The 24,620-nt window shown below is 48.1% G+C and overlaps 2 protein-coding genes and 1 pseudogene across 9 annotated transcripts in view; 2 read left to right on the top strand and 1 right to left on the bottom strand.

Annotated features, from left to right (window-relative positions):
* The first annotated feature begins 231 nt into the window (after positions 1–231).
* GTF2H4 (general transcription factor IIH subunit 4) lies at positions 232–12,796 on the top strand. 7 transcript variants are annotated; one of them, XM_085047240.1, is made up of 15 exons: positions 242–345; positions 387–407; positions 449–617; positions 4,374–4,478; positions 5,418–5,549; positions 6,635–6,731; positions 7,771–7,859; positions 8,563–8,671; positions 9,404–9,472; positions 9,976–10,059; positions 10,583–10,751; positions 11,230–11,360; positions 11,435–11,482; positions 11,570–11,648; positions 12,219–12,796. In XM_085047240.1, the coding sequence occupies exons 1-15, from the start codon at positions 267–269 to the stop codon at positions 12,389–12,391; spliced, it is 1,554 nt and encodes a 517-aa protein (XP_084903366.1). In that variant the 5' UTR covers positions 242–266; the 3' UTR covers positions 12,392–12,796. The 7 variants fall into 7 exon arrangements, with proteins under 7 accessions (XP_084903368.1, XP_084903366.1, XP_084903365.1 ...); XM_085047239.1 differs by having other exon boundaries at positions 387–417; positions 470–617; XM_085047242.1 differs by lacking the exon at positions 4,374–4,478 and having other exon boundaries at positions 232–345; positions 387–417; positions 470–617.
* Positions 12,797–14,677: 1,881 nt separating this feature from the next.
* The window catches only part of LOC146421561 (killer cell lectin-like receptor subfamily B member 1B allele A), a 76,741-nt gene continuing 66,798 nt past the window's right edge, over positions 14,678–24,620 (top strand). The window contains exons 1-6 of one of the 2 annotated variants that reach the window (XM_085047296.1): positions 14,678–15,102; positions 16,187–16,282; positions 16,859–16,987; positions 17,196–17,350; positions 17,571–17,680; positions 17,764–17,996. In XM_085047296.1, the coding sequence (XP_084903422.1) occupies positions 15,018–15,102; positions 16,187–16,282; positions 16,859–16,987; positions 17,196–17,350; positions 17,571–17,680; positions 17,764–17,887 (699 nt within the window). In that variant the 5' untranslated portion in view covers positions 14,678–15,017 and the 3' untranslated portion in view covers positions 17,888–17,996. Of the gene's footprint in view, positions 15,103–16,186; positions 16,283–16,858; positions 16,988–17,195; positions 17,351–17,570; positions 17,681–17,763; positions 17,997–24,620 lie in introns of those variants that run through there. The other variant, XM_085047295.1, reaches the window with a different exon arrangement.
* On the bottom strand, positions 19,311–23,204 carry LOC146421568 (uncharacterized; annotated as a pseudogene).

Genomic DNA, 24,620 nt, shown 5'->3' with positions numbered 1-24,620 from the left:
GGGTTTAATGAAGACTATAAGGGTAATTAGTGGTTGGGGGGCAATTAGGGTCTGGGGGTTTAATGAATATTATCAGGGTAATTAGAGTCTGGGGGGGCAATTAGGGGTTGTGGGTTTAACGGAAGATATAGAAGTAATTAGGGTCTGGGGGCTTAATGAAGAATATAGCAGTAATTAGGGGCTGAGGGGTAATTAGAATTTGGGGGTTTAACTGGAATATAGAGAAGTAATTAGGGGTTGGGGGCAATGATGGTAATTAGGGGGCAATGGGCGTGTCCCCAGGTGAGCTGGGCGTGTCCCCAGGTGAGCTGGGCGTGTCCCCAGGTGAGCTGGGCGTGTCCCCAGGTGTGCCCAGGTGAGCTGGGTGTGTCCCCAGGTGTGCCCAGGTGAGCTGGGCGTGTCCCCAGGTGTCCCCAGGTGAGCTGGGCGTGTCCCCAGGTGTGCCCAGGTGAGCTGGGCGTGTCCCCAGGTGGGATGGAACAAGCCACGCCCCCGCCACGCCCCCCGGGCCGAGTGCAGCTGCAATGTAAGAACCTGCAGGAGTTCCTGAGGGGGTTGAGCCCCCCGACCCTGGATCGGCTCTACGGGCACCCTGCTACCTGCCTGGCCGTGTTCAGGTGAGAAACCCCAAAAATATTATCCTAAATAATCCTAAATTACCTTCTATGGGCACCCAGCTACCTGCCTGGCCGTGTTCAGGTGAGAAATCCTAAAAATATATCCTAAAATATCCCAAAATTACCTTCTATGGGCACCCAGCTACCTGTCTGGCCATGTTCAGGTGAGAAACCCCAAAAAATATCCTAAATTACCTTCTAAGGGCACCCTGCTACCTGCCTGGCTGTGCTCAGGTGAGAAATCCTAAAAATTGTACCAAAAATCCCCAAAAATCTACCCAAAATTACCTTTTATGGGCACCCAGCTACCTGTCTGGCTGTGTTCAGGTGAGAAATCCTAAAAATATATCCTAAATAATCCTAAATTACCTTCTATGGGCACCCTGCTACCTGCCTGGCCGTGTTCAGGTGAGAAATCCTAAAAATATATCCTAAAATATCCCAAAATTACCTTCTCTGGACATCCAGCTACCTGCCTGGCCGCGTTCAGGTGAGAAATCCCAAAAATTGTACCCAAAATTACCTTCTCTGGGCACCCAGCCACCTGCCTGGCTGTGTTCAGGTGAGAAATCCTAAAAAAATTATCATAAATAATCCTAAAATTACCTGTTATGGACATCCTGCCACCTGCCTGGCTGTGTTCAAGTGAGAAATCCTAAAAAAATTATCATAAATAATCCTAAAATTACCTGTTATGGGCACCCAGCTACCTGCCTGGCTGTGTTCAGGTGAGAAATCCTAAAAAATTGTACCCAAAATCCCAAAAAATCTACCCAAAATTATCTTCTATGGACATCCAGCTACCTGCCTGGCCATGTTCAGGTGAGAAATCCCCAAAAAATATCCTAAATTACCTTCTAAGGGCACCCTGCTGCCTGCCTGGCCGTGTTCAGGCGAGAAATCCTAAAAATATTATCCTAAATAATCATTTATGGGCACCCTGCTACCTGTCTGGCTGTGTTCAGGTGAGAAACCCTAAAAATATTATCCTAAAATATCCCAAAATTACCTTCTCTGGACATCCAGCTACCTGCCTGGCCGTGTTCAGGTGAGAAACCCCAAAAATTGTACCCAAAATTACCTTCTCTGGGCACCCAGCCACCTGCCTGGCTGTGTTCAGGTGAGAAACCCCAAAAATTGTACCCAAAATCCCAAAAAATCTACCCAAAATTACCTTCCATGGGCACCCAGCTACCTGCCTGGCTGTGTTCAGGTGAGAAATCCTAAAAAAATTATCATAAATAATCCTAAAGTTACCTGTTATGGACATCCTGCCACCTGTCTGGCTGTGTTCAGGTGAGAAATCCCAAAAAATATATCCTAAAATATCCCAAAATTCCCCTTTATGGGCACCCAGCTGCCTGTCTGGTTGTGTTCAGGTGAGAAATCCTAAAAAATTGTACCCAAAATCCCAAAAAATCTACCCAAAATTACCTCCTATGGACATCCAGTTACCTGCCTGGCTGTATTCAGGTGAGAAATCCTAAAAATATATCCTAAAATATCCCAAAACTACCTTTTATGGGCACTCTGCTACCTGTCTGGCTGTGTTCAGGTGAGAAATCCTAAAAAATTGTACCCAAAATTCCAAAAAATCTACCCAAAATTACCTTCTATGGACATCCAGCTACCTGTCTGGCTGTATTCAGGTGAGAAATCCTAAAAATATATCCTAAAATATCCCAAAACTACCTTTTATGGGCACTCTGCTACCTGCCTGGCTGTGTTCAGGTGAGAAACCCTAAAAATTGTACCCAAAATCCCAAAATAACCAAAAATCCTCAACAAATCCACTCCAAATAACACCAAATACCCCAAAATCCTAATAAGGTCACCCCAAATAACCCTCACCATCCCAAAAAACCTCAATAATCCTAAAAAACTCCAATAATCCCAAAAAAAACTAATTATTTCTATTCCTAAACCAGGATTTGGGGCAATTTAGGATGGATTTGGGGTGGTTTTTGATGAATTTGGGGTGGTTTTTGGGGATGGGGTTTTTGGGGTGATTTTTAGGGTTTTTTGGGCTCCCAAACCCCAAATTTCCCCACCAGGGAGCTGCCAGGGCTGGCCCAGGCTGGGATTTAGGACAATTTTGGATGAATTTGTGGTGTTTTTTGATGGATTTAGGGTGGATTTTGGGTGTTTTTTGGGGTCAGAGGTGGTTTTTAGGGTTTCTGGGGTGGTTTTTAGGGTTTTTTGGGATCCCAAACCCCAAATTTTCCCTCCAGGGAGCTGCCAGGGCTGGCCCAGGCTGGGATTTGGGGCAATTTCTGATCAATTGGGGGTGGATTTTGATGAATTTTGGGTGGTTTTTGCGGTCAGAGGTTTTTTTGGGGTGGTTTTTAGGGTTTTTTGGGATCCCAAACCCCAAATTTTGCTCCCCAGGGAGCTGCCAGACTGGGATTTGGGGCAATTTCTGATGACTTTGGGGCAGTTTTTGATGGATTTAAGGGGGATTTTGGGGTGGTTTTTGGGGTCAGAGGTGGTTTTTAGGGTTTTTGGGGTGGTTTTTGGGATGATTTTTAGGATTTTTTTTGGATCCCAAACCCCAAATTTTCCCCCCCAGGGAGCTGCCAGGGCAGGTCCAGGCTGGGATTTGGGGCAATTTCTGATCAATTTGGGGTGGATTTTGATGAATTTTGGGTGGTTTTTAGGGATGGGGTTTTTTTGGGGTGGTTTTTAGGGTTTTTTGGATCCCAAACCCCAAATTTTCCCCCCCAGGGAGTTCCCAGGGCTGGCCCAGGCTGGGATTTGGGGCAATTTCTGATCAGTTTGGGGTGGATATTGATGTATTTTGGGTGGGTTTTGGGGTCAGAGGTGGTTTTTAGGGTTTCTGGGGTGGTTTTTAGGGTTTTTTGGGATCCCAAACCCCAAATTTTCCCCCCAGGGAGCTGCCAGGGCTGGCCCAGGCTGGGATTTGGGGCAATTTCTGATGGATTTGGGGCAGTTTTTAATTGGATTTAAGGGGTTTTTGGGGTCAGAGGTGGTTTTTAGGGTTTCTGGGGTGGTTTTTAGGGTTTTTTGGGATCCCAAACCCCAAATTTTCCCCCCCAGGGAGCTGCCAGGGCTGGCCCAGGCTGGGATTTGGGGCAATTTCTGATCAATTTGGGGTGGATATTGTTGAATTTTGGGTGGGTTTTGGGGTCAGAGGTGGTTTTTAGGGTTTCTGGGGTGATTTTTAGGGTTTTTTTGGATCCCAAACCCCAAATTTTCCCCCCCAGGGAGCTCCTAGGTCTGGCCCAGGCTGGGATTTAGGACTATTTTGGATGAATTTGTGGTGGTTTTTTATGGATTTTAGGGGTTTTTGGGGTGGTTTTTGGGGTCAGAGGTGGGTGGGGTTTTTTTGGGGTGGTTTTTAGGGTTTTTTGGGATCCCAAACCCCAAATTTTGCCCCCCAGGGAGCTCCCAGACTGGGATTTGGGGCAGTTTTTGATGATTTTGTGGTGGTTTTTGATGGATTTGTGGTGAATTTGTGGGGATTTTGGTTGGTTTTTGGGGATGGGGGTTTTTTGGGGTGGTTTTTAGGGTTTCTGGGCTGGTTTTTAGGGTGTTTTGGGATCCCAAACCCCAAATTTCACCCCCCAGGGAGCTGCCAGACTGGGATTTGGGGCAATTTCTGATGACTTTGGGGCAGTTTTTGATGGATTTAAGGGGGATTTTGGGGTGGTTTTTGGGGTCAGAGGTGGTTTTTAGGGTTTCTGGGGTGGTTTTTAGGGTTTTTTGGGATCCCAAACCCCAAATTTTCCTCCCCAGGGAGCTGCCAGGGCTGGCCCAGGCTGGAATCATGAGGATGCTGTTTTTGGATCAACCTCTGCCTCAGGCTGCTGTGGGGCTTTGGGTCAAAAAGGAGCACAGCAGGTGGGAATTTGGGGGAAATTTGGGGATTTTTGGGGTTTTTGGAATTTTTTGGGGTGTCCTGGGTGGATTTTGGGGAGTCCTGGGATGGTTTTGGGGTGGATTTGGGGTGGATTTTGGGGTCCCTGAGTGGTTTTTTCGAGGCTCTGGGTGAAAAAGGAGCACAGCAGGTGGGAATTTGGTGGAAATTTGGGGATTTTTGGGGTTTTTTGGGTGGATTTGGGGTTTTTTTGGTAGGTCCTGGGTGTTTTGGGGTGGATTTGGGTGGTTTTGGGGTGGATTTTGGTGTCCCTGAGTGATTTTTTCGAGGCTCTGGGTCAAAAAGGAGCACAGCAGGTGGAGAATTTGGGGAATTTTGGGAGATTTTGGGGGAAATTTGGGGTTTTTGGGGGTGCTGGGTTGATTTGGGTGTATTTTTTGTGGGGTTTTTGGATCATTTTGGGGTTTTTTGGGGGTTTTTTTTACCCCAGGATTTCACAGAGAGCCAGGAGGTGCTGCCTTGGGATATTTTTAGGGTTGTTTTGGGGGTTTTTTGGGGAATTTTTGGGGTTTTTCACCTCAGAATTTTCTTCCCCACATCCTCCTGGTTTTTTTTGTTGTAATCTTATCGTATTTTTGGGTTTTTTGTCATAGTTTTTGGGTATTTTGGGGTATTTTTATGGGGTTTTTTTGGTTTTGGGGTATTTTAATAGGTTTTTTTGGGGGATTTTGCGTTATTTTTGGGATTCTTTTAACCTAAATCCTACAGAGAGCTGGAGCAGAGCCAGGAGGTGCTGCCTTGGGATTTTTTTGGGTTGTTTTGTGTTTTTTTGGGGAGGTTTTGGGGTATTTTTTGGTTTTTGGAGTATTTTAATGGGATTTTTTTTTGTTTTGGGGTATTTTCATGGGGTTTTTTGGGGTTTTGGGGTATTTTTGGGGTTTTTTATGATTTAAATCCCACAGGGAGCTGGAGCAGAGCCAGGAGGTGCTGCTGGAGCTCCGAATTTGGCATCCCCACACCCTCCCTGGAGGTCTCCCCGGAGTTGCTCTTCACCCCAATTTCCGACAGAACCTCAGGGTGGCTCTGCTGGGGGGGTGAGTCTGGGCAGGGAAATTTGGGGGGATTTTGGGGAAAAATTTGGGGAAATTTTGGGAAAAAATGGGGGGAAATTTTGGGGAAAAATTGGAGGGAAATTTTGGGGAAAATTTGAGGAAAGAGAAAATTAGGAATTTTGGGGGAAATGGAGAAAAATTGGGGAATTTGGAAATGGAGAAAAAGGGGAATATTGGGGGAAGGGAAATGGAGAAAAATTGAATTTTGAAATTTTGGGAAATGGGGAAAATTGAAATTTTGGGGGAAATTTTGGGGGAAATGGGGAAAAATTGGGGGAACTTTGGGGAAATGGGGAAAAATTTAGGGAAGCTTTGGGGAAATTTGGGGGAAATTTTGGGGAAAAATTGGGGAAATTTTGGGGGAAATTTAGGAAAAATTTGGGGAAAATGGAGAAAAATTGGGGGAATTTTGGAGGAAATTGGGGAAATTGGGGGAAATTTTGGGGGAAATTTTGGGGGAAAGTGGGAGGAAAATGGGGAAAAATTTGGGGAAATTTAGGGGAAATTTAGGGAAATTTTGGGGGAAAATTGGGGGAGAAATTTTGGGGAAAATTGGGAAAAAATGGGTGGAAAATGGGGAGGGAAATTGGGGAAAATGAGGAAAAAATGGGGAAGAAATTGGGAGGAAATGGAGAAAAAATGGGAGAAAAATTGAGAAAAAAGGGAGAAACTGAGGGGAAAATTTGGGAAAAATGGGGAATTTGGGGAAAAATTGGAGGAAAATAGGGAGAGAACGAAAGAAAAAAATGAGGGTTTTTTGGGGTGTGTTTTTTTGGGGTTTTTTGGGTGGTTTTTGGTTTTTTTTGGGGTCCCAAGCCCTTCAGAAGCTCAGATTTTGGGGTTTTTTTAGGGGCAAAGCCTGGGTGGGAATTTTAGAAATGCCAAAATCTGAGATTATAACAAATTTTTTGGGGACATTTCCCAAAATCTCTTTACCTAGAGGATTTTTGGGGTGGTTTTGGGGGTTTTTGGGTGGTTTTTGGGTTTTTTGGATGATTTTTGGGGTTTTTTGGGGATTTTTGGGGTCCCAAGCCCCTCAGAAGCTCGGATTTTGGGTTTTTTTTTAGGGGCAAAGCCTGGTCAGATGACACAGCCCCGCTGGGACCCGACAGACACGCCAGGGATGTTCCTGCCCTGGATAAATACGCCGAGGAGAGGTGGGAGGTGAGATTTTGGGGGGAATTTTGGGGATTTTTGGGAAATTTTGGTGATTTTTTTGGGGGGTTTTTAGGGAATTTTTGGGGATTTTTAGGGAATTTTTTTTGATTTTTAGGGAATTTTTGGGGATTTTTTGGGCATTTTTGGGGATTTTTAGGGGATTTTTAGGGATTTTTGGGGGGATTTCTTTGGATTGGGGTTTTAGGTTTTTATTTTGGGTGGATTTTGAGAGAATTGGGGGGTTGGGGGTATTTTTTATTATTTTAGGAGGATTTTGGGGGAATTTTTGAAAATTTTTGGGGTTTCTGAGAGGGTTTAGGAGGGATTTTTAGGGGATTTGAGGATTTCTGTGGATTTTTGGGGGTTTTGGGGGGATTTGATGAAAATTTAGGGGGATTTTGAAGGATTTGGAGGAGAATTGTGTCGATTTGGGGAGGATTTTTTGCTATTTTGGGTGATTTTGGTGGTTTTGGGGTTGATTTTGGGATTTTTGGCACCCTGACCTCATTTCTAGGAAGTTTTGCACTTCACAGTGGGATATTTTGGGGGAATTTTTGTGGTTTTTGTGAAGATTTTTGTGGGTTTTGTGAGGAATTTTGGGGGTTTTGGGCTCCTAGAGAAACTGACCCAGATTTTTTGGGGGATTTTGGGGTTGATTTTGGGATTTTTGGGTTCCTGACCTCATTTCCAGGTGGTTCTCCATTTCATGGTGGGAGGAATTTGGGGGAATTTTATGTTTTTTATGGGATTTTGGGGAGGATTTTGGGGAGGATTTTGGGGTTTTTTGGGGTCCCAAAGAAGCTAAACCCCTTTTTTTTTTAATTTTGGGGTTGATTTGGGGATTTTTGGTTCCTGATCTCACTTCCAGGTGGTTTTCCATTTCATGGTGGGAGGAATTTTGGGGAATTTTTATAGATTTTCAAGGGATTTTTGTGTTTTTGTGAGGATTTTGGGGAGGACTTTGGGGTTTTTTTGGGTCCCAAAGATCCTGAACCCCATTTTTTTGGTGATTTTGGGATTTTTGGGTCCCTGACCCCATTTCCAGGTGGTTCTCCATTTCATGGTTGGCTCCCCAAGTGCTGCTGTGAGTCAGGATTTGGCACAGCTGCTGGTCCAGGCTGGGCTGATGAAGAGGTTTGGGGGAAATTTGGGAAATTTTGGGAATTTTGGGAGAATCTGGGGGGATTTGGAGGGATTTTGGGGGTTTCTGAGAGGTTTTTTGGGGGATTTTGGGGATTTTGGGGATCCTGAGGGGTTTTGGAAGGATTTGGAAGACTTTCGGGGATTTGGAAAGAATTTGGGGGATTTTGGGAGGATTTGGGAAGAATTTCAAAGAATTTGGGGAATTTTAAAGTTTGGGGGGAACTTTGGGGGATTTTGGTGAGTTTGGAGGGGATTTGAGGAGGATTTTGGGAGATTTGGGAAGAATTTTGAAGAATTTTGGGGGATTTGGGGAGGATTTTGGGGGAAATTTGGGGGATTTTGGGGCATCTTGGGGAGGTTTGGAGGAGATTTGGGAGCATTTAAGGGAGATTTGGGGTGGATTTAGGAGGAATTTTGTGGGAATTTGGGGTAATTTTGGGTTTCCTGGTTTTTTGGGTGATTTTTAACTCTTTCTCCCCAAATTTTGGGGTCCCAGTGAGGGTAAGGAGCTCCATTTCATCCTTTTTTTGGTGAAAAATTGGATTTTTTTTGGGTTTTTGGGGCAAAATTAGTGGGAATTTTGTGGGTTTTGGTGGGAATTTTTTGGGATTTTTGTGGGAATCTGTGGGAATTTTGGGGTTCCTGGTTTTGGGGTGTTTTTTGACTCTTTTCTCCCCAAATTTTGGGGTCCCAGTGAGGGAGGGGAAGCTCCCTGCATCACCTCTGCAGGGTTTCAGTTCCTCCTGCTCGACACTCCAGCTCAGCTTTGGTTCTTCATCCTGCAGTATCTGCGAGGGGCTGAGGTGAGAGAGAAAAATACCCTAAAATATATTGAAATATCCCAAAAAATATCCCCAAAAAATATCTTAAGGTTCTCCAAAAAATCTCCCAAAATCTCCCCAAAAAATTGCAAAAAAGCCTTTTAAAAATCCCTTAAAAGTCGGCAAAAAATCCCACAAAATCCCTTAAAAATCACAATATAATGCCCTAAAAAATCTGCTAAAAAATTCCATTAAAACTTGCAATAAAATCACCTAAAAATCCCTTAAATGTTGGCAAAAAAATCTCACAAAATCCCTTAAAAATCGCAATATAATGCCCTAAAAAATCCACAAAAAATCTACTAAAAAATTCCATTAAAAATTGCAATAAAATCACCTAAAAATCCCCCAAAATCAGCTAAAGTATTCCCCAAAAATCCCCTAAAAAATCGCAACATAATCCCCTAAAAATAAAAAAAAAGATTCCCTAAAAAATTGCAAAAAAAAATCCCTAAAAATCCCCCAAAATAAAGAAAAAAAATCTCCCAAAAAATCCCCTACAAAAATGCAAAAAAAAAAAAAAATTCTCCTAAAAATCCCAATAAGAGTCCCCTAAAAATCTGCAAAAAATCTCTTAAAAATAAAAAAAAATCCTCTAAAAAATCCATAAATTTTTTTTTTTAAATCCCCTTAAAAATAATTTTTAAATAATTTCTAAAAAATCTCCTAAAAAGTCCAAAAAAATCCCCAAAAATTCCCCAAATTCCCCTCCAGGCACGAGGAATGGATTTGGTGGAGATTTTGTCCTTCTTGTTCCAGTTGAGCTTCTCTACCCTGGGCAAGGTGGGACTGGGATGGACTGGGAATGGATTGGGATGGACTGGGAGGGACTGGGATGGACTGGGAGGAACTGGGAATAAACTGGGAGGGACTGGGATGGACTGGGAGGGACTGGGAAGTTACTGGGAGGGACTGGGATGGACTAGGAAGTTACTGGGAGGGACTGGGATGAACTGGGATGGACTGGGAGGTTACTGGGAGGGACTGGGAGGTTACTGGTGTGAACTGGGAGCATTCCAGGACTATCCTGTGGATGGTTGGTTTTACTGGAATGAACTGGGAAGTGACTGGGAGATTACTGGGAGGTCACTGGGGAGTTACTGGGAGGTTACTGGTTTGAACTGGGATGAACTGGGAGGTTCCAAAACTAGTCCAGGGAGGGCTGGGGTTACTGGGATGAACTGGGAAGTGACTGGGAGATTACTGGGGGTTACTGGGATGTTACTGGGGAGGTTCCTGGGTCGTTATTGGCCCAAACTGGTGTGAACTGGGCTGAACTGGTCTAGGACTACTCCGTGGAAGGCATGAGTGACTCCCTGCTGACCTTCCTGCAGCACCTGCGGGAGTTTGGACTGGTGTTCCAGAGGAAGGTGAACTGGGAGCACTGGGAGGGACTGGGAATGGACTGGGAGGGACTGGGAATGGACTGGGAGGGAAAATCATGGCAGTTTTAGGGTGAAAAATGGGGATTTTGGGGTGAAAAATGGGGATTTGGGGAGAAAAGGGGAACTGGGATGGACTGGGAGGGACTGGGAAGTCATTCCCTGACCCAGTGTGGCCTTGGGGACATTCCTGGGTGACCTTGGGGACACTGCTGAGAGTTTTGGGGACCACTGAGTGTCCTGAGTGTGACATTGGGGACATCCTTGATTCCTTTGGGGACCCTGGGGACATCATTGAGGACACCTCTGTGGAACCTTGGGGACATCAGGGACATGGGGGACATCTCTGTGTGACCTTGGGGACCTTGGTGACAGCCTGGTGTGACCCTGTGTGACCTTGGGGACATCAATGGGGACACCTCTGTAACCTTGGGGCCATCAGGGACATTGGGGACATCTTTGTTTGACCTTGGGGACATCCTGTGACCCCTGGTGACACCTCTGTCCCCAGCGGAAGTCCCGGCGGTTCTACCCCACCCGCCTGGCCATCGCCCTGGCCTCGGGGACAGCGGGGACAGCTGGGGGGACATCGCTGGGGACACTGGGGACATCGGGGACAGAGCCTGACAGCCACGGCTTCGTCCTGGTGGAGACAAACTATCGCATCTACGCCTACACAGGTGACAGTGGGGACAGCCTGGGGACAATGGGGACACCCTGGGGACAATGGGGACACCCTGGGGACAGCCCTGGAACACCCCCTGTCACCTCCCTGTCATTCTGTGTCACCTGTCACCCCTGGGACACCTTTTGTCACCTCTTGTCACTCTCTGTCACCCCCTGGGACTCCACTGTCACCTCTACGCCACCTCCTTGTCACCCTTGGTCCCCCCAATGTCCTTGTATTCAAATGTCCCCCATCCCCTTAATGTCCCCAATGTCCCTAATCCCCTCAATGTCCCCATTAATGTCCCCAATGTCCCAAATATCCCCAATGTGTCCCCAATCCCCTCAATGTCCCCATTAATGTCTCTAATGTCCCAAATATCCCCAATGTCCCCAATGTGTCCCCAATCCCCTCCATATCCCCAATCCCCCCAATGTCCTCGCTGTCCCCACTGATGTCCCCAATGTCCCCAATGTCCCCACTGTCCCCAGACTCGGAGCTGCAGGTGGCACTCATCGCTCTCTTCTCGGAGCTCCTCTATCGATTCCCCAACCTCGTGGTGGCCCAGGTGACAAGGGACAGCGTGCAGGCAGCCATTGCCAACGGGATCACCGCTGACCAGGTGACACTGGGGACATCAATGGGGACACTGAGGGGACATGGGTGACCCCCAGTGACATCTCTCTTCCCCCCCAGATCATTCACTTCCTGCGCACTCGAGCTCATCCTGTGATGGCCAAACAGGTGAGAGACCCCAAATCCATCAGGGGACATTGTCCCCAATGTCCCCAAACTGTCCCCAGTGTCCCCAAACTGTCCCCTCTGTCACAGACCCCAGTGCTGCCCCCAACCATCACTGACCAGATCAGGCTCTGGGAGCTCGAGAGAGACCGACTGCGCTTCTCCGATGGTGAGTGTCCCCAGAGTGTCCCCAAAGTGTCACCAAAGTGTCACCAAAGTGGCCCCAAGGTGTCCTCAGGGTGGCCCTTAAGTGTCACCAAAGTATCCACAAGGTGTCCCCAAAGTGTCCGCTAGGTGTCGCCAGAGTGTCACCAAAGTGTTCTTAGGGTGTCCCTAAAGTGTCCCCAAGGTGTCACCAAAGTGTCCCCAAAGGTGTCCTTAGAGTCTCCCCAGAGTGTCCTCAGGGGGGCCCCAAAGTGTCACCAGAGTGTCCCCGATGTGGCTCTAAAGTGTCCCCAGGGTGTCCACAAGGTGTCCCCAGTATGGCCCTAAAGTGTCCCCAAGGGGGAGGTGACACCCAGGCCGTGTCCCCAAGTGGATCCTGAAATCTGGGATCCCAAATCCCTGAAATCTGAGATCCCAAAGCCCCGAAATTTGGGATTCCAGGCACCCCAAAATTCAGGATAGTCCCCAAAAACAGGGAGGTGACACCCCAAAAGGGGAAGGTGACACCCTGGGGATGTCCCCAAGGGGGGAGGTGACGCCCTGACCTGTCCCTGACCCCAAATCCTGTCCCCAGGTGTTCTGTACAACCAGTTCCTGTCCCAGGTGGATTTCGAGGTCCTGCGGGATCACGCCAGGAATTTGGGGGTGTTGGTGTTCGAGAACCCCGGGAGGCGCCTCATGGTGGTCACTCCTGCTGGTCACCCCGACGTCAAACGCTTCTGGAAACGGCAAAAACACAACGGCTGACCCCAAAAAACCCAAAATCCAAAAAATCCCGCAGGTTGGGATCCTAAAATCGCCAAAATCCTGACATTTGGGGTCCCAATTTCACCAAAATCTCAAGATTTGGGGTCCCAAAACCCCCAGACTTTGGGGTCCTTGGGGCTCCCCGACATCAAACGCTTCTGGAAGCGACAGAAACACAACGGCTGACCCCGAAAACCCAAAAATCCTGCAGTTTGGGATCCCAAAATCATCAAAATCCTTAAATTTGGGGTCCCAAAACCCCTGAACTTTGCTCCCCAAAATTTGGGGTCCCAAAACCCCCTAATCCTTTGAAAAAAAAACCTGGGTTTTGCTTAAACCTGAGGTGTCATGAGGGGGAAAAATCTGAGGGTTTCTTTTGGAAATTTAGGATTTTTGGACGTTTTCTTTTTCAAGAAAAAAACAGATTGGGGAAGGGTGGCATTTTTTTATAATAAAAACCATGTTTTGAGGAAAAAACCAAGTTGAAGTGTTGGGAAGAAAATGAGGAATTCCAAAGGGAAAAGCAGATTCTTGGAGTGAGGAACTGGGATTTGGTGGGGAAGGAGGTGGATCAGATTCTCCATTCCAAGGGAGGTTCCCAGAATAAAAGGTGAAAAATGGGATTTCTCCACAAAATTCCAGGTTGGGGTCCTGCTGGGGCTCCATCCCAGACTCACCCATGGCAGTTTCTCAGCCTCCTGACCGTCCTGGAACATTCCAGACCTTCATTCCTCTCCCGACATTTTGAGGAAAGGTCTGGAAGCTTCACTCCCCTCACGGACCGTTTTATACCCCATGCAAAGCCCGCCTCTCACCCCATTGGCTGATGTTCCCGCCCAAAGCCCACCGCTCATTCTGATTGGCTGATTCTCCTGTCACTCATCATTCTCACGCGCTGATTGGCCAGAGCGGCTCTGAGGGGCGATCCTGCCTCATCCCCTCAGCGTTGAGATGTCTCCGCTCCTGACGCGACCCCAATTGCGGTGCGGATTTTGCGGTTTTTATCTCCTTCATTATTTTATTTCTTTTGCATTAAATGTTTCTCCATCCCCCTCCCATGTCCCTCGTGTCCCCTCAGAGCCGGCAGCCCCGTGAGGGCTTCAGCTGGGCTGGCAAAGAGGCTCTGCTGGGAGCTCCCAAATCAGTTTGGTTTTGTTCATTCTGAGGAAAAATTATTTTTGAGCCTCTTCACCTGTGGAGAGATCCTCCTTTCTCCCCCTCTTCCCCTCCCCTTGGCACTGCTGGCTTGTGCTTCAATCTGCCTCCCTGATGGAGAAAAGGAAAATTCTGGAAGATTCCAGTCCCTCTGCTCAGGTGAGCTCAGGCTGCAAGGAGGGAGGAATTTCCCACGAAAAACAACATTCCCAATTCTAGAATCATTTTTTTTTTCACGATCAGCCTCCCCAAAGACCTGAAAAAGCTGCCCCAGTGCAGCCTTGTGATGTTTCACACTGCTGACCACAAGAGACGCCTTTGCTCTCAGGGGGGACAGCGACCACCAGCGCCTCAAGGCCATTTATGGGGTGGAAAAAGAGCTTTGGGTGATGTTTGTCTCAGGAGGGACGGAAATCGGGGGGGTCAGGGCGGAGGAGCTGCGGAAATGGGGCTCTGGCTTGGCTGGGTGCTCACTGCAGAGTGTAAAAATCACCTCAGCCAGGTCATTTTCTCTTAAATGGGGATAAAGTGGTGATTTTGGGGTGTTTCAGGAGGTCCTCGGGGGGTTCTCAGCCCCTCGGAGAGGAGCAAAGCTCCCGAATGCACCATCAGCGATGGTGCCTCACACTTTTATACCTTTAATTCCTGTAATTTTGGGTTGTTTTCTACCTTTTCTGCCTCCAACAAATCTAGTCCCATCCTGGTTTCCAAGGGGAGCAGCTGACTGTCTCATGGAAGTGATCTAAAAACAAGAAATTAGTGAAAAACTGATTTTCTGAGCTCTTGGGAACATTTTCCATCCTTTCCCCTTGAAGGAGAACCTCATTTCCAAATGGTCACTCTGTTTTTTGGGATGACCTGGTGGGATTCAAACTCCAGGAAAGACTTTGAGGGGGAAAATCAGGAAAATTCCTTTATGGAAAGGGTTGTCCAGGTGGAAATTCGCCATCCCTGGAGGGATTGAACAGCCCTGAGTTTGTGGCACTTGGGGACACTCAGGGGTGACTTTGGCACTGCTGAACCCCAAGAATTTTAACATTTTCCATCCTCAACAATCCCACCATTCCCTCAGAACCACCCGATTTTTTCTTCCCCACCTTAAATCAGCACATTGGACAGAGGCGGGGAAAAGCTGAAGCCGCCGCTTTGCTCAACCCGAATTTTGAGTTAGTTCGGCTTTTTTTATTGTTAAACTCACGCAGTTTGGGTGATTTTTAATGCTCGGAAAAGCCGCGGTAGGATTTCTGCCACCACACTCTCCTCGATCCCCTCGGGAGGAACAATTTCTCCCCAATTCCTGCCCGGTTGGGAGGCGGAGGATGTGGCAGGTTTCGCTTTTGCCCGGGGCCGGGCTCTGGGGGTGGCTCCGCTCAGCTCCCCCCGCCCGGGGCCGGGCTGGGCAGGGCTAGCGACCCCCGGCAGGCTCCGGCCAGCTCGGCCAGGGCCAGCCGGAGCTGCCGCCGGTGCCACCATGGCCACCGAGATCGTTTATGCCGACCTGGAGCTGGGGCAGGGGCAGCGCTGCGGGGGGAGGCTGCAGCCCCCCGAGCCGGGCTGTGAGTGCAGATTTGGGGGGATTTGGGGGGGATTTGGGGGGATTTTGGGGGGGTTGTGATTGTGAAAAGTCGCGGGTGGTGCAGGAGGGGAAGGGCTGGGGGTGGGATCAGATCTAGGTGGGGTTTGGGATCAGATCTAGGTGCTGTTTGGGATCAAATCTCGGTGTGGTTTGGGATCAGATCCCGGTGAGGTTTGGGATCAGATCCCTGTGAAGTTTGGGATCAGATCCCGGTGGGGTTTGGGGTCAGATATTGGTGAGATTTGGGATTAGATCTCAGAGAAATTTGGGATTACATCCCGGTGAGATTTGGAATTAGATCTCGGTAAAATTTGGGATCAGATCTCGGTGCTGTTTGGGATCAGATCTCGGTGTGGTTTGGGATCAGATCCCTGTGAAGTTTGGGATCAGATCCCGGTGGGGTTTGGTATCAGATCCCAGTGATATTTGGGATGAGATCCCGGTGCTGTTTGGGATCAGATCTCAGTGCTCTTTGGGATTACATCCCGGTGAGATTTGGGATCAGATCTCGGTGAGGTTTGGGGTTGAATTTCTTGGATGCGCCGGGCACTGCTTCGCTCCGCGACGCAATTAAACGGGGCTAATTCCTTAATTAATTCCTCCATTGAGATTCCTTCCCGGGGAATTCCTCCTCGGGATTCCCTCCCTCGGGATTCCTCCTCCGGAAATCCTACCCGGGATCCTCCCAGGGATTTTTCCGCCTGGGATTTCTCCCCTGGGATTCCCTCCCTCGGGATTCCTCCTCCGGAAATCCTACCCCGGATCCTCCCAGGGACTTTTCCGCCTGGGATTTCTCCCCCGGGGATTTCTCCCGGAATTTCTCCCCCAGGATTTCTCCCGGGATTTCTCCCCCAGGAATTCTTCCCTCCGGCATCTTCCCGCTGCGATTCACCCCGTGGCATTCCTCCCCAAGCATCTTTCCCCGGAATTTCTCCTCCGAGAATCTCTGGGATTCCTCTCCAGGTTTCCTCCCCTGGGAATTCCTCCCGGGTTTCCTCCCCCAGTGCCCCGGGAATCCCAGAGTGTGACACCATGCGACCTGCTGTCCCCTCTGTCCCCTGCAGCTCCAGGCTGTCCTCGGTGGCACCGCGTGGCGCTCGGGGCTGGCTGGACCGGGAATGTCCTGCTGGGAGTGGCCGTGGTGGCTCTGGGCTGCTCGTGTGAGTGTGGGGAGGGGACAGGGGGGACACGGGGGGACACGGGGACAGCCTGACAGCAGGGAGGTGACCCGGGGGGTTGTGTGGCCATGGGGAAAATGTCTCGGGTGGGTCGGACAGCCCCGGGCTGAACTCGGGCTCACCCAGAGCCACCATTCCAGCAGCCCCGTGCCCAGCTGGTGGCACATGGCTGTTGTCACCCCCAGCACCCCCAAACCCCCCCGGGCAGGCGGCAGGGAGACCCCGATGGCTGCTGGATGTCGGGGAGACCCCCAGAGGGGCAGGGCTGGGGGAAACCCCCCCAAACCCAGGGCTGCCAGCTGTGCCCGTGTGGGGCAGGGGGTGCTGAGCAGCTCCTCAGCCTGGCCTCAGAGCCTCGGCGCTGCACGAGGGGGACAGAGGCTCTGCGGCTCTCGGAGGTGGCACCAGAGCCGCGGTGACACCTCGAGGGGCCACATCCTGTCACCGGCACGAAGCCACCGTGGGTGGGGACAGCTCTGAGCAGGGGGAGCTCAGGGCTGCACAGTTTGGGGCTGGCAAGGTGCTGTCACTGCTCAGCTCTCTTTCCTTCCTCTGCAGCTCTGCTCAGGCAGCCAGAGTGCTCGGGAAGCTGCAAAATCGGGAATGGGAATGTTGGGGACATCAATGAAACCCCGAAGAATGTCGTCCAGGAGCTCAGGGATGTTTTCTGCACGTCACAACCACCGGGTAACAACTTTCCCAAAAACTTCCCCAAAATCTCGTGGCACACCCAGATCGGAGCCCCAAGGGCAGCTCAGGGTGTCTCCGGGGAGCAAATGGAAATGAAACAAACGGGAATGAAACAAATGAATCAAACGGGAGGGAAACACTGGCACTTCCCTGGGTCTGCAGTGGGGATTTGGTGATTTCACCCAGATCTGATCCTGTTTTCCAGCGGCTCAGGGATGCAGGATTTGCCCCCAGGGCTGGACACTGGGAGGCACCAAGTGCTACTGGAATTCCACTGAACAGAACCCTTGGAAGAAGAGCCAGGAGGACTGCAGAAGTCGGGGGGCAACACTGCTGGTCCTGCAGGATCAGGAGGAGCTGGTGAGGGAATGCTGGGGTTGGGAATGTGGGATGGACTGGGAGGCTGGTGGCACCACGGGAAGGGTGAGGAGGATCCCAAAATCCCAGGATCAGCCCCTCCCCATGTAACCCCTGGGTGCCTCTGAGGGACACAATGGGTCTCAGTCCTGGGATGAGCACAGAGCCCATTTTGGGGTGACAATCCATTGGCCATCAGGGTCACCATTTGTCCTTCCACCAGGCAATCCTCAATGACACCCTGCAGAAACGTGGCTTCTGGGTTGGGCTCTGGTTGCCTGAAGCTGGGAAAGGCTGGACATGGCTGAATGGCTCCAGCCTGGACAGAGACTGGTGAGCATCAGGGGCCAAGGAAAGCACCCCAATGTCCCCTGAGGGACCCCCGGGGTGACCCAGGCTATCGCCTGCACCCACAGGTTCCAGGTGGATCCCGGGGAGCAACCTGGAGATTGTGGGGAGATGAGAGGCACCAGAATCATCCCTCAGAACTGCGGCTTGCAATTGCAGTGGATCTGCCAGAGAGAAGCCACCAAACTCTGAGCTGGAGCTGGAGAGACACTAGGGGGAGATGTGGGAGATGGGCTGGAACAGGAAATTTACTGTCACTTTTTTACTGGAATAAAATTACAACATTTACTCCAACAGTAAATTCGGGATTCCTCGGCTGTTTCCATCAGTGTGGTCCAGAGCTGCTGTGGGGTTTTTGGCTGTGAGGTTTTTCTCCAGGAGAAAAGTCCGAGAGACCCTGGGAGGGAAATGGGAGGACATTGACCCTGCTGGGGTCAGTGAGGTCAGAAAGGTCTGAGTGCCCCGGGAGAGTCAAAGGAGAACTGTGCTCTCCCGAAGTTAAAGAGCTGCAAATGCTGATCCTCCTCCCCATAACAGCTGACAGAACCCGCAGGCAGTGCTGGTGGTGAACTCTGATCGCTCCGATCTGCTCCGGCAGAGCCCAAAGCTCTGCTCTCCCCAAATTCCCCTCCAGCACTTCCCCCGCCGCGCCTCTGGCTCCATCCAGTGCTGCCGATGTCCCCAAGTCCCCAAACCCGATGAAATTAGCTCAAATTCAAGTGGAAATGCCCAGTGCCTCCGCCAGAGGGAAGAATTTCACAAGGGAATGAGGGAATCCTGTGAGGCACCGCACAGAGTCCCTCAGGAACAGGCCGGGAGCAACTGCCATGGCTCTGAGGGGCTTCCCACGGGCTCGGGGTCTCTCCCAGGTATCTCCTGCTCCTGCCGGGGCGGCAGGGAGGTCTCTGCTCCATCCCGGACTCACCACAGTGGTTCCTTGGCCTCCTGCCCAGCCCGGGACATTCCAGGGCAATCCCGAGTCTGACTTTGAGGGTCTGAGGAGATTCAAGCCCCTCAGAGACCCTTTTATATAACCCCCAAAGCCCGCCCCTCGCTCCCATTGGCTGATTTTCCCGCCCGAACCCCATCTCTCCTTTTGATTGGCCGAATCTCCCGCCACTCCTCGTTCTCGAACTCTGATTGGTCAGAACGCGGCTGAGGGACAATCCCGCCTTGTCCCCACATCGCTTTCATTTCCCCCAAAAAGCCAAAATCTCCCCAAACCCCTTGGGCTGAGCGGAGGAGGGGAGAGATTGCAGGCGGAAAACTCCCCAAATGGTTTTTGCCCAGGCTAGGAAGGACTGGGAGCACTGGGAGCACTGGGAAGAGGCTCTGGCTCGGCTGAAGCCCCCGGGGCAGGGGCAGCAGGGCAAGGGACAGGGCTGCAGGTGCTGAGGGGACACGAGGGACAGCGCGGTCTTGACAAGCGTTTATTGAAATGTATTAAAATAACAGAGTAAATTATTCTTTATGTAACATTGTGTCACGGTCCACTCGTAAGCAGACGCGTGATGGTTCATACCAGCTACGATCTCAGAGTGCAAAAAGAAAAGAAACCACAAAATGCAACAAGTCAAGGGAGTTAAATTTCAATCTAAGGGGGAACTTTATTAATTTAGCCCATAATGCGGCCTGCGATAGAGAGAGAAAGAGAGAAAATTGGGAAAAGATGGGGAGGAAAGGGAAGGAAAGGGGCTATAGCTACCACCACGGCTCCACAGACGTCCGGCGTCCCTGGAGTCCCGGTCAGTCGGCGTTCCTTGGCCTCTGCAAAGATCAATGTGATCTTTCGGTGGGGAAGATCTTCGGAGTTCAGCCACTCCAGAGTTGTCTTTTATGCTAGTCCATACACCTGGTCCCTCCTTGCCACCTGCCTTTGCTCCCCCTTAATTCTTGTGGAGATTTGCCAAACTTCACTTGAGGGCCAAGGGAGGAGTGTCCGAGGCATGCTCAGCAGGTTTTTCACAATGGGTGTCAGGGCAACGGGTGCAAAGCCTTCGTCACATACCTGCTTTGGCAGCACAAGGCCTTTGTTCTGTATCAACTCAGGCAGGTGCAAAGTCTTTGTTCTGTACCACCTTAGGCAGGTACAAAGCATTCGCTCCGTACCAGCTTTGGGTAAGTACAAAGCATTCTCTGTGTAAGTCCTGCACCTGTAGTTTCTGATGAGAAATGTTGAGACAGAACTCGATTCTTGGATCGACCCTTACACCACCTGGTGGCTCAACATTTATCTTCAGGACCAGTTGACTTCTTCATGATAAGTCATCTTCTGGGTGAGTTGTCTTTCTTTGCAATTTAGGTATCTTCTGGATGAGTTGTCTTCGGGACCACATGGTGGTAACACCAAGGAAGGGGGAAGGGGAGAGAAGGGAAGGAAGGGAAACAAGATAGGAAAGATTTTTACATTACTTTTTGCCATGCAGCTTGCTCAATATGAATCAATGTGATATCAGATTTCAGAATTTGGTGGGAAGCGACTGGAGCTGAGTAAGAGAAGTCACATCCCGTGATTTCAGTAGAATTACAAATACAAATATTTGTACGATTACTGGTATAAGCTATTACATTTCTTACTGTGAAATTACTACAAGCAGTTCTTAAGCATACACAACCTTTGCCCATATAGATTATTACACTTTTAGGGTTAACTTCAGGACAAACTTCAAAATGGCAAACTTTTTGGTCAGTGTCTAAACAAAAATCTCTGATGGTGCTACTTTCAAAGATAATTCCTAGTTGTTCCCACACAATGCAGGATTCCAGGTCTATCATTTGCCATTTATCATTCACCTTTTGGGCCCATGCTCTGTGCTCAAAAGGATAGAGTATAGTCCCATTGTGATTCAAGCCTAATGCAAAAACAGGATAAATCATAGATACTGAAGCATTGTGAATAGTTAACACATAAGCTGTAGCAGTGTTACTAACATGATTATAGGTAAAATTTACTAACTTCCACCAAGATTGGAGGTTCTTTTCAAAATTGTTAGTACTAGCCCAATTTATTTTTCAGATTTCTGTAGGAAAAATGCCTTCTTAAAGTCTGTTGCATTTTTGTCAGATCAAAAGTTGCAGTAGCCAATTTATTCAATAATACCTCTGAATCAATGCTTTTTAGAACTCCCAATCTAGTTCCTAAAAACACCAGTCAGGTCTCTCGACATTCATCTCCAGGAGAAAAGGGAGCAACCTTTTTGAGAGACCATTCTGGTTTAAATAATATTTGTTGTTGGCTGGTGTTTCCAATTATAAATGGTATTGAAAACCAGGTTCCACTTTTCTGCATCCCACTTGAATTTTTTCATCAAGGATACCAGGTAGGGTTCTAACCCACTCATTTTTATCCCAGACCCAATCAGACAAATGGTAAATTTTGTCATCATGCATTACAACTACAGCCAAATTTGGATGGTTATTTTTGGGATAATTTCTGGAAGAGCTAGAATATTCTATGAAGGCTTGAGACCAAAGCAATTCATTATTATTTTTGGTTATAGGAAGAAGGTGTAATGCAGAAAAGTATGAGCAATATAATGAAAATTTTGTAGGCCATTTTCAGATTTAAGTCTTCAATTTTTATTCATATTTCTTCTACAGAAATTCTTAAAGTCCCACAGGGCTCTCCTGCAAAAACAAAAAATAGAGACCTTGCCCTTTTCAGGCAAAAGGGAATTAAAATGATGGAACAATAAACCAGGCATTTATTGTTTGGTGTTGGGAAAAAGGAGGGGCCACCCGGATGACTGAGGAAGGTTTATCTTGGTTGATATCCAGGCTCTCTGTTTCTTGGATAGAAAGGTTCTTTGAGGCTTCTTCTGTTACAGAAAACACATCGCAGAAATGCTCAATCTGTGCATCGACTTCAATGAAAGCCAGGCTTACCACAAACAAGCCTTTCTCCCAAGCAGTATACCTTTTCTCAGCATCCTTAAAACTGCGAGAATAAAATCCCACGATAGCTGTTTTTAACACATCTCCTTTTTCTGTTTTGGTGAGCTGTTTAACATAGATCCATTCTCCACTTCCCTGCCCACCACTAGGAAATGGAGATCCTAGTTTGCCTGTTCTGGAGAAAAAAGTTTGCTTTGATGTCTTGTCTGCACCATCCACGAAAGGGGGGGCACAAGCTGCGACAGGTGCACTTTCTTTCACAGAGGAAGGTGGTTTTGTCACACGCCACTGAGTTACCAGTTTGCACAATTTTTCTAAAGGTAAACCATCCATCAAATCTCTAGGAATTCCTTTTTTAAGTCCTAAACGCCACCAATCAAGTTGGACAGAAAGGGGTTTAGGCTGTGACAGTTCCTTGGCAACATCCATAGTTTTGCTGGGGCAGGGCAGTGCATTTTGAACTCCTACTTGCTGGATATCTCTTGATCTCTCTTCTAAAGGCTCCACAGGACAGTATTTTTTATTGTAATCAGCTAATCCTTGTGTTACCTCCCCCCATGTCCAGACTTTAGGTCTAGGGTGAGGTTTGTTACTTAGCGGGGCTGGTGTTGAAAAGTCAGAGGAATTTGTGTAAGAGTCTGTATTGGTACTGCCTGTATTTCTGCTATTATCACCTCTGCACATAAAACTTTCCAATCTTTCCACCAGACCCATTGACGCTATGGTTCTCTGAAGACTTATCCCCGTGGCTTTGAGTGACTCGGGGAGCCCCCTTATTAAGGCAGTCATAATTTCAGGGTTAACAGGTAACATCATTGGTGATTCACATCCAGGAATTAGTTTTCTCTCATGTATCATTTGTAGGCAAGCAGCTTTATGTACACTTTCTAGTAATTGGTCAGCTGTGCCTGTTATTGCCAAGGGGTCTCCCCTGTCCAGAGGGTTTAACCCTCCAGCCCAGTAAGCAGCATGCTGAGTTAGAGACCATGGGGTCCAGAGATCACCTGTTGTTAAGAAAACTCCGTGGCCCCAGTAACCCTCAGCCTCCTTTTCACTCAATTGTATTTGGTCACCCCCAGTTAAAGACACATATTCTGTTTTGGATTCTTTGATAAGATGCCCATATTCCCTTTATAACTTGGCTAGTTTAGTGGCAGGATAGGGCGTTTCCAAGGTGGTTATGTGGGGGTCTGTATCTTCATCATTAGGGTAAGAAAATTCAGTTTTGAATAAGGGTCTTAAATAAGGGGGATTTTCATCAAGTTTTTTCATCTGTTCCAATTCCTTCTGTGGATATATCGGGTTAATTGATCCCGATGATACTGTGTCTTGTGAACTAGTGTTCTGTGAATTAGTGTGATTTACTTCAAGAGCAGCCCTTAAGGAATGGTTTTCTTCTTCCTTGCACTCTAATTCCTTTTCCAGTTTGGAAATTGTTGTTTGGTGACAGCGCACCAGGTTTTCTAAGGATTCTATGATTTTCTCTTCATTACTACGCTGCCTATGACAGTCTTCAATGGCTGCGATCAAGCTGGCACCCAAAACAGAACAGACTATTGTCTTGCTTTTTCCTGGTAGTAAAAACTTAACCTTAGCCTCATTCTGTAGCAGAGAAATCTGATCTACAATACTCTGCATATTTTTCCAATTCTCTCGAGCCCAATCGTCCCCAATAGGAGAGGGTTGAGCACCATATTTAGCCAAAAATGTAAATAATACATCTTTATCATCCACCAACTGAGAATCTCTCTTCTCCTGTTTGCCAGGCATCTTTTCCTTATCCTAACTCAGAAATAAAACCAACAACAAAAACAACTCAAATCCACTTGAGAAACATTTTTCTCTATCCTGATTCAGAAACAAGACAACCTCAAAACAATATAACAACAAAAACCAGCTCAAATCTATCCTGAAACAAAACAAGTTCAAAAAAAAAAAAATTCAAAACAGCTCAAAATTCATTTGAGAAACAAATTCTCAATCCTGAAACAATTTCAAAAACAATACAACCACAACAGCTCAAAATTCACTTGAGAAACAAATCCTTAATCCTAAAACAAAACAACTTCAAAACCAACAAAAACAGCTCAAATCTACTTGAGAAAATTAGATACTTGCCAATTGCCACTCTTACCCTTTCTCAGGTGTCACTAAAACAAAAATTTAACTCCCCTTTTTTTTGCACTCTAAGTCCTGATAGCTGGAATCCCAATAGAGTCCTCAAAAATTAGTTTTGAGGGGTTTTGTCCCTCAGCCTCTATCAGGATCCTGTCCGTGACACCAATTTATGTCACGGTCCACTCGTAAGCAGACGCGTGATGGTTGATACCAGCTACGATCTCAGAGTGCAAAAAGAAAAGAAACCACAAAATGCAACAAGTCAAGGGAGTTAAATTTCAATCCAAGGGGGAACTTTATTAATTTGGCCTATAAAGTGGCCTGCGATAGAGAGAGAAAGAGAGAAAATTGGGAAAAGATGGGGAGGAAAGGGAAGGAAAGGGGCTATAGCTACCACCACGGCTCCACAGACGTCCGGCGTCCCTGGAGTCCTGTCCAGTCGGCGTTCCTTGACCTCTGCAAAGATCAATGTGATCTTTCGGCGGGGAAGATCTTCGGAGTTCAGCTATTCCAGCGCTGTCTTTTATGCTAGTCCATATACCTGGTCCCTCCTTGCCAGCTGCCTTTGCCCCCCCTTAATTCTTGTGGAGATTTGCCAAACTCCACTTGGCAGGGTCAAGGGAGGAGTGTCCGAGGCATGCTCAGCAGGTTTTTCACAATGGGTGTCAGGGCAACGGGTGCAAAGCCTTCGTCACATACCTGCTTTGGCAGGCACAAGGCCTTTCTTCTGTATCAACTCAGGCAGGTGCAAAGTCTTTGTTCTGTACCACCTTAGGCAGGTACAAAGCATTCGCTCCATACCAGCTTTGGGTAAGCACAAAGCATTCTCTGTGTAAGTCCTGCACCTGTAGTTTCTGATGAGAAATGTTGAGACAGAACTCGATTCTTGGATCGACCCTTACATATTGTCACC

The sequence above is a fragment of the Lichenostomus cassidix genome, unplaced genomic scaffold, assembly GCF_008360975.1.
Source record: "Lichenostomus cassidix isolate B80296 unplaced genomic scaffold, HeHo_3.0 HiC_scaffold_33, whole genome shotgun sequence".
NCBI classification, from domain to species: Eukaryota; Metazoa; Chordata; class Aves; order Passeriformes; family Meliphagidae; genus Lichenostomus; species Lichenostomus cassidix.
Note: the sequence above shows the minus strand (reverse complement) of the source record. Positions and strands in the feature narration are given on the sequence as shown.

Bases quoted from the DNA above. Each gene is read 5' to 3' on its own strand.
- GTF2H4 (XM_085047239.1), top strand. From the start codon at position 247: ATGATGGTAATTAGGGGGCAATGGGCGTGTCCCCAGGTGAGCTGGGCG. The intron at 8,672-9,403 runs GTGAGAGAGAAA...ATTCCCCTCCAG, and splicing joins AGTATCTGCGAGGGGCTGAG to GCACGAGGAATGGATTTGGT. The intron at 11,361-11,434 runs GTGACACTGGGG...CTTCCCCCCCAG, and splicing joins ACGGGATCACCGCTGACCAG to ATCATTCACTTCCTGCGCAC.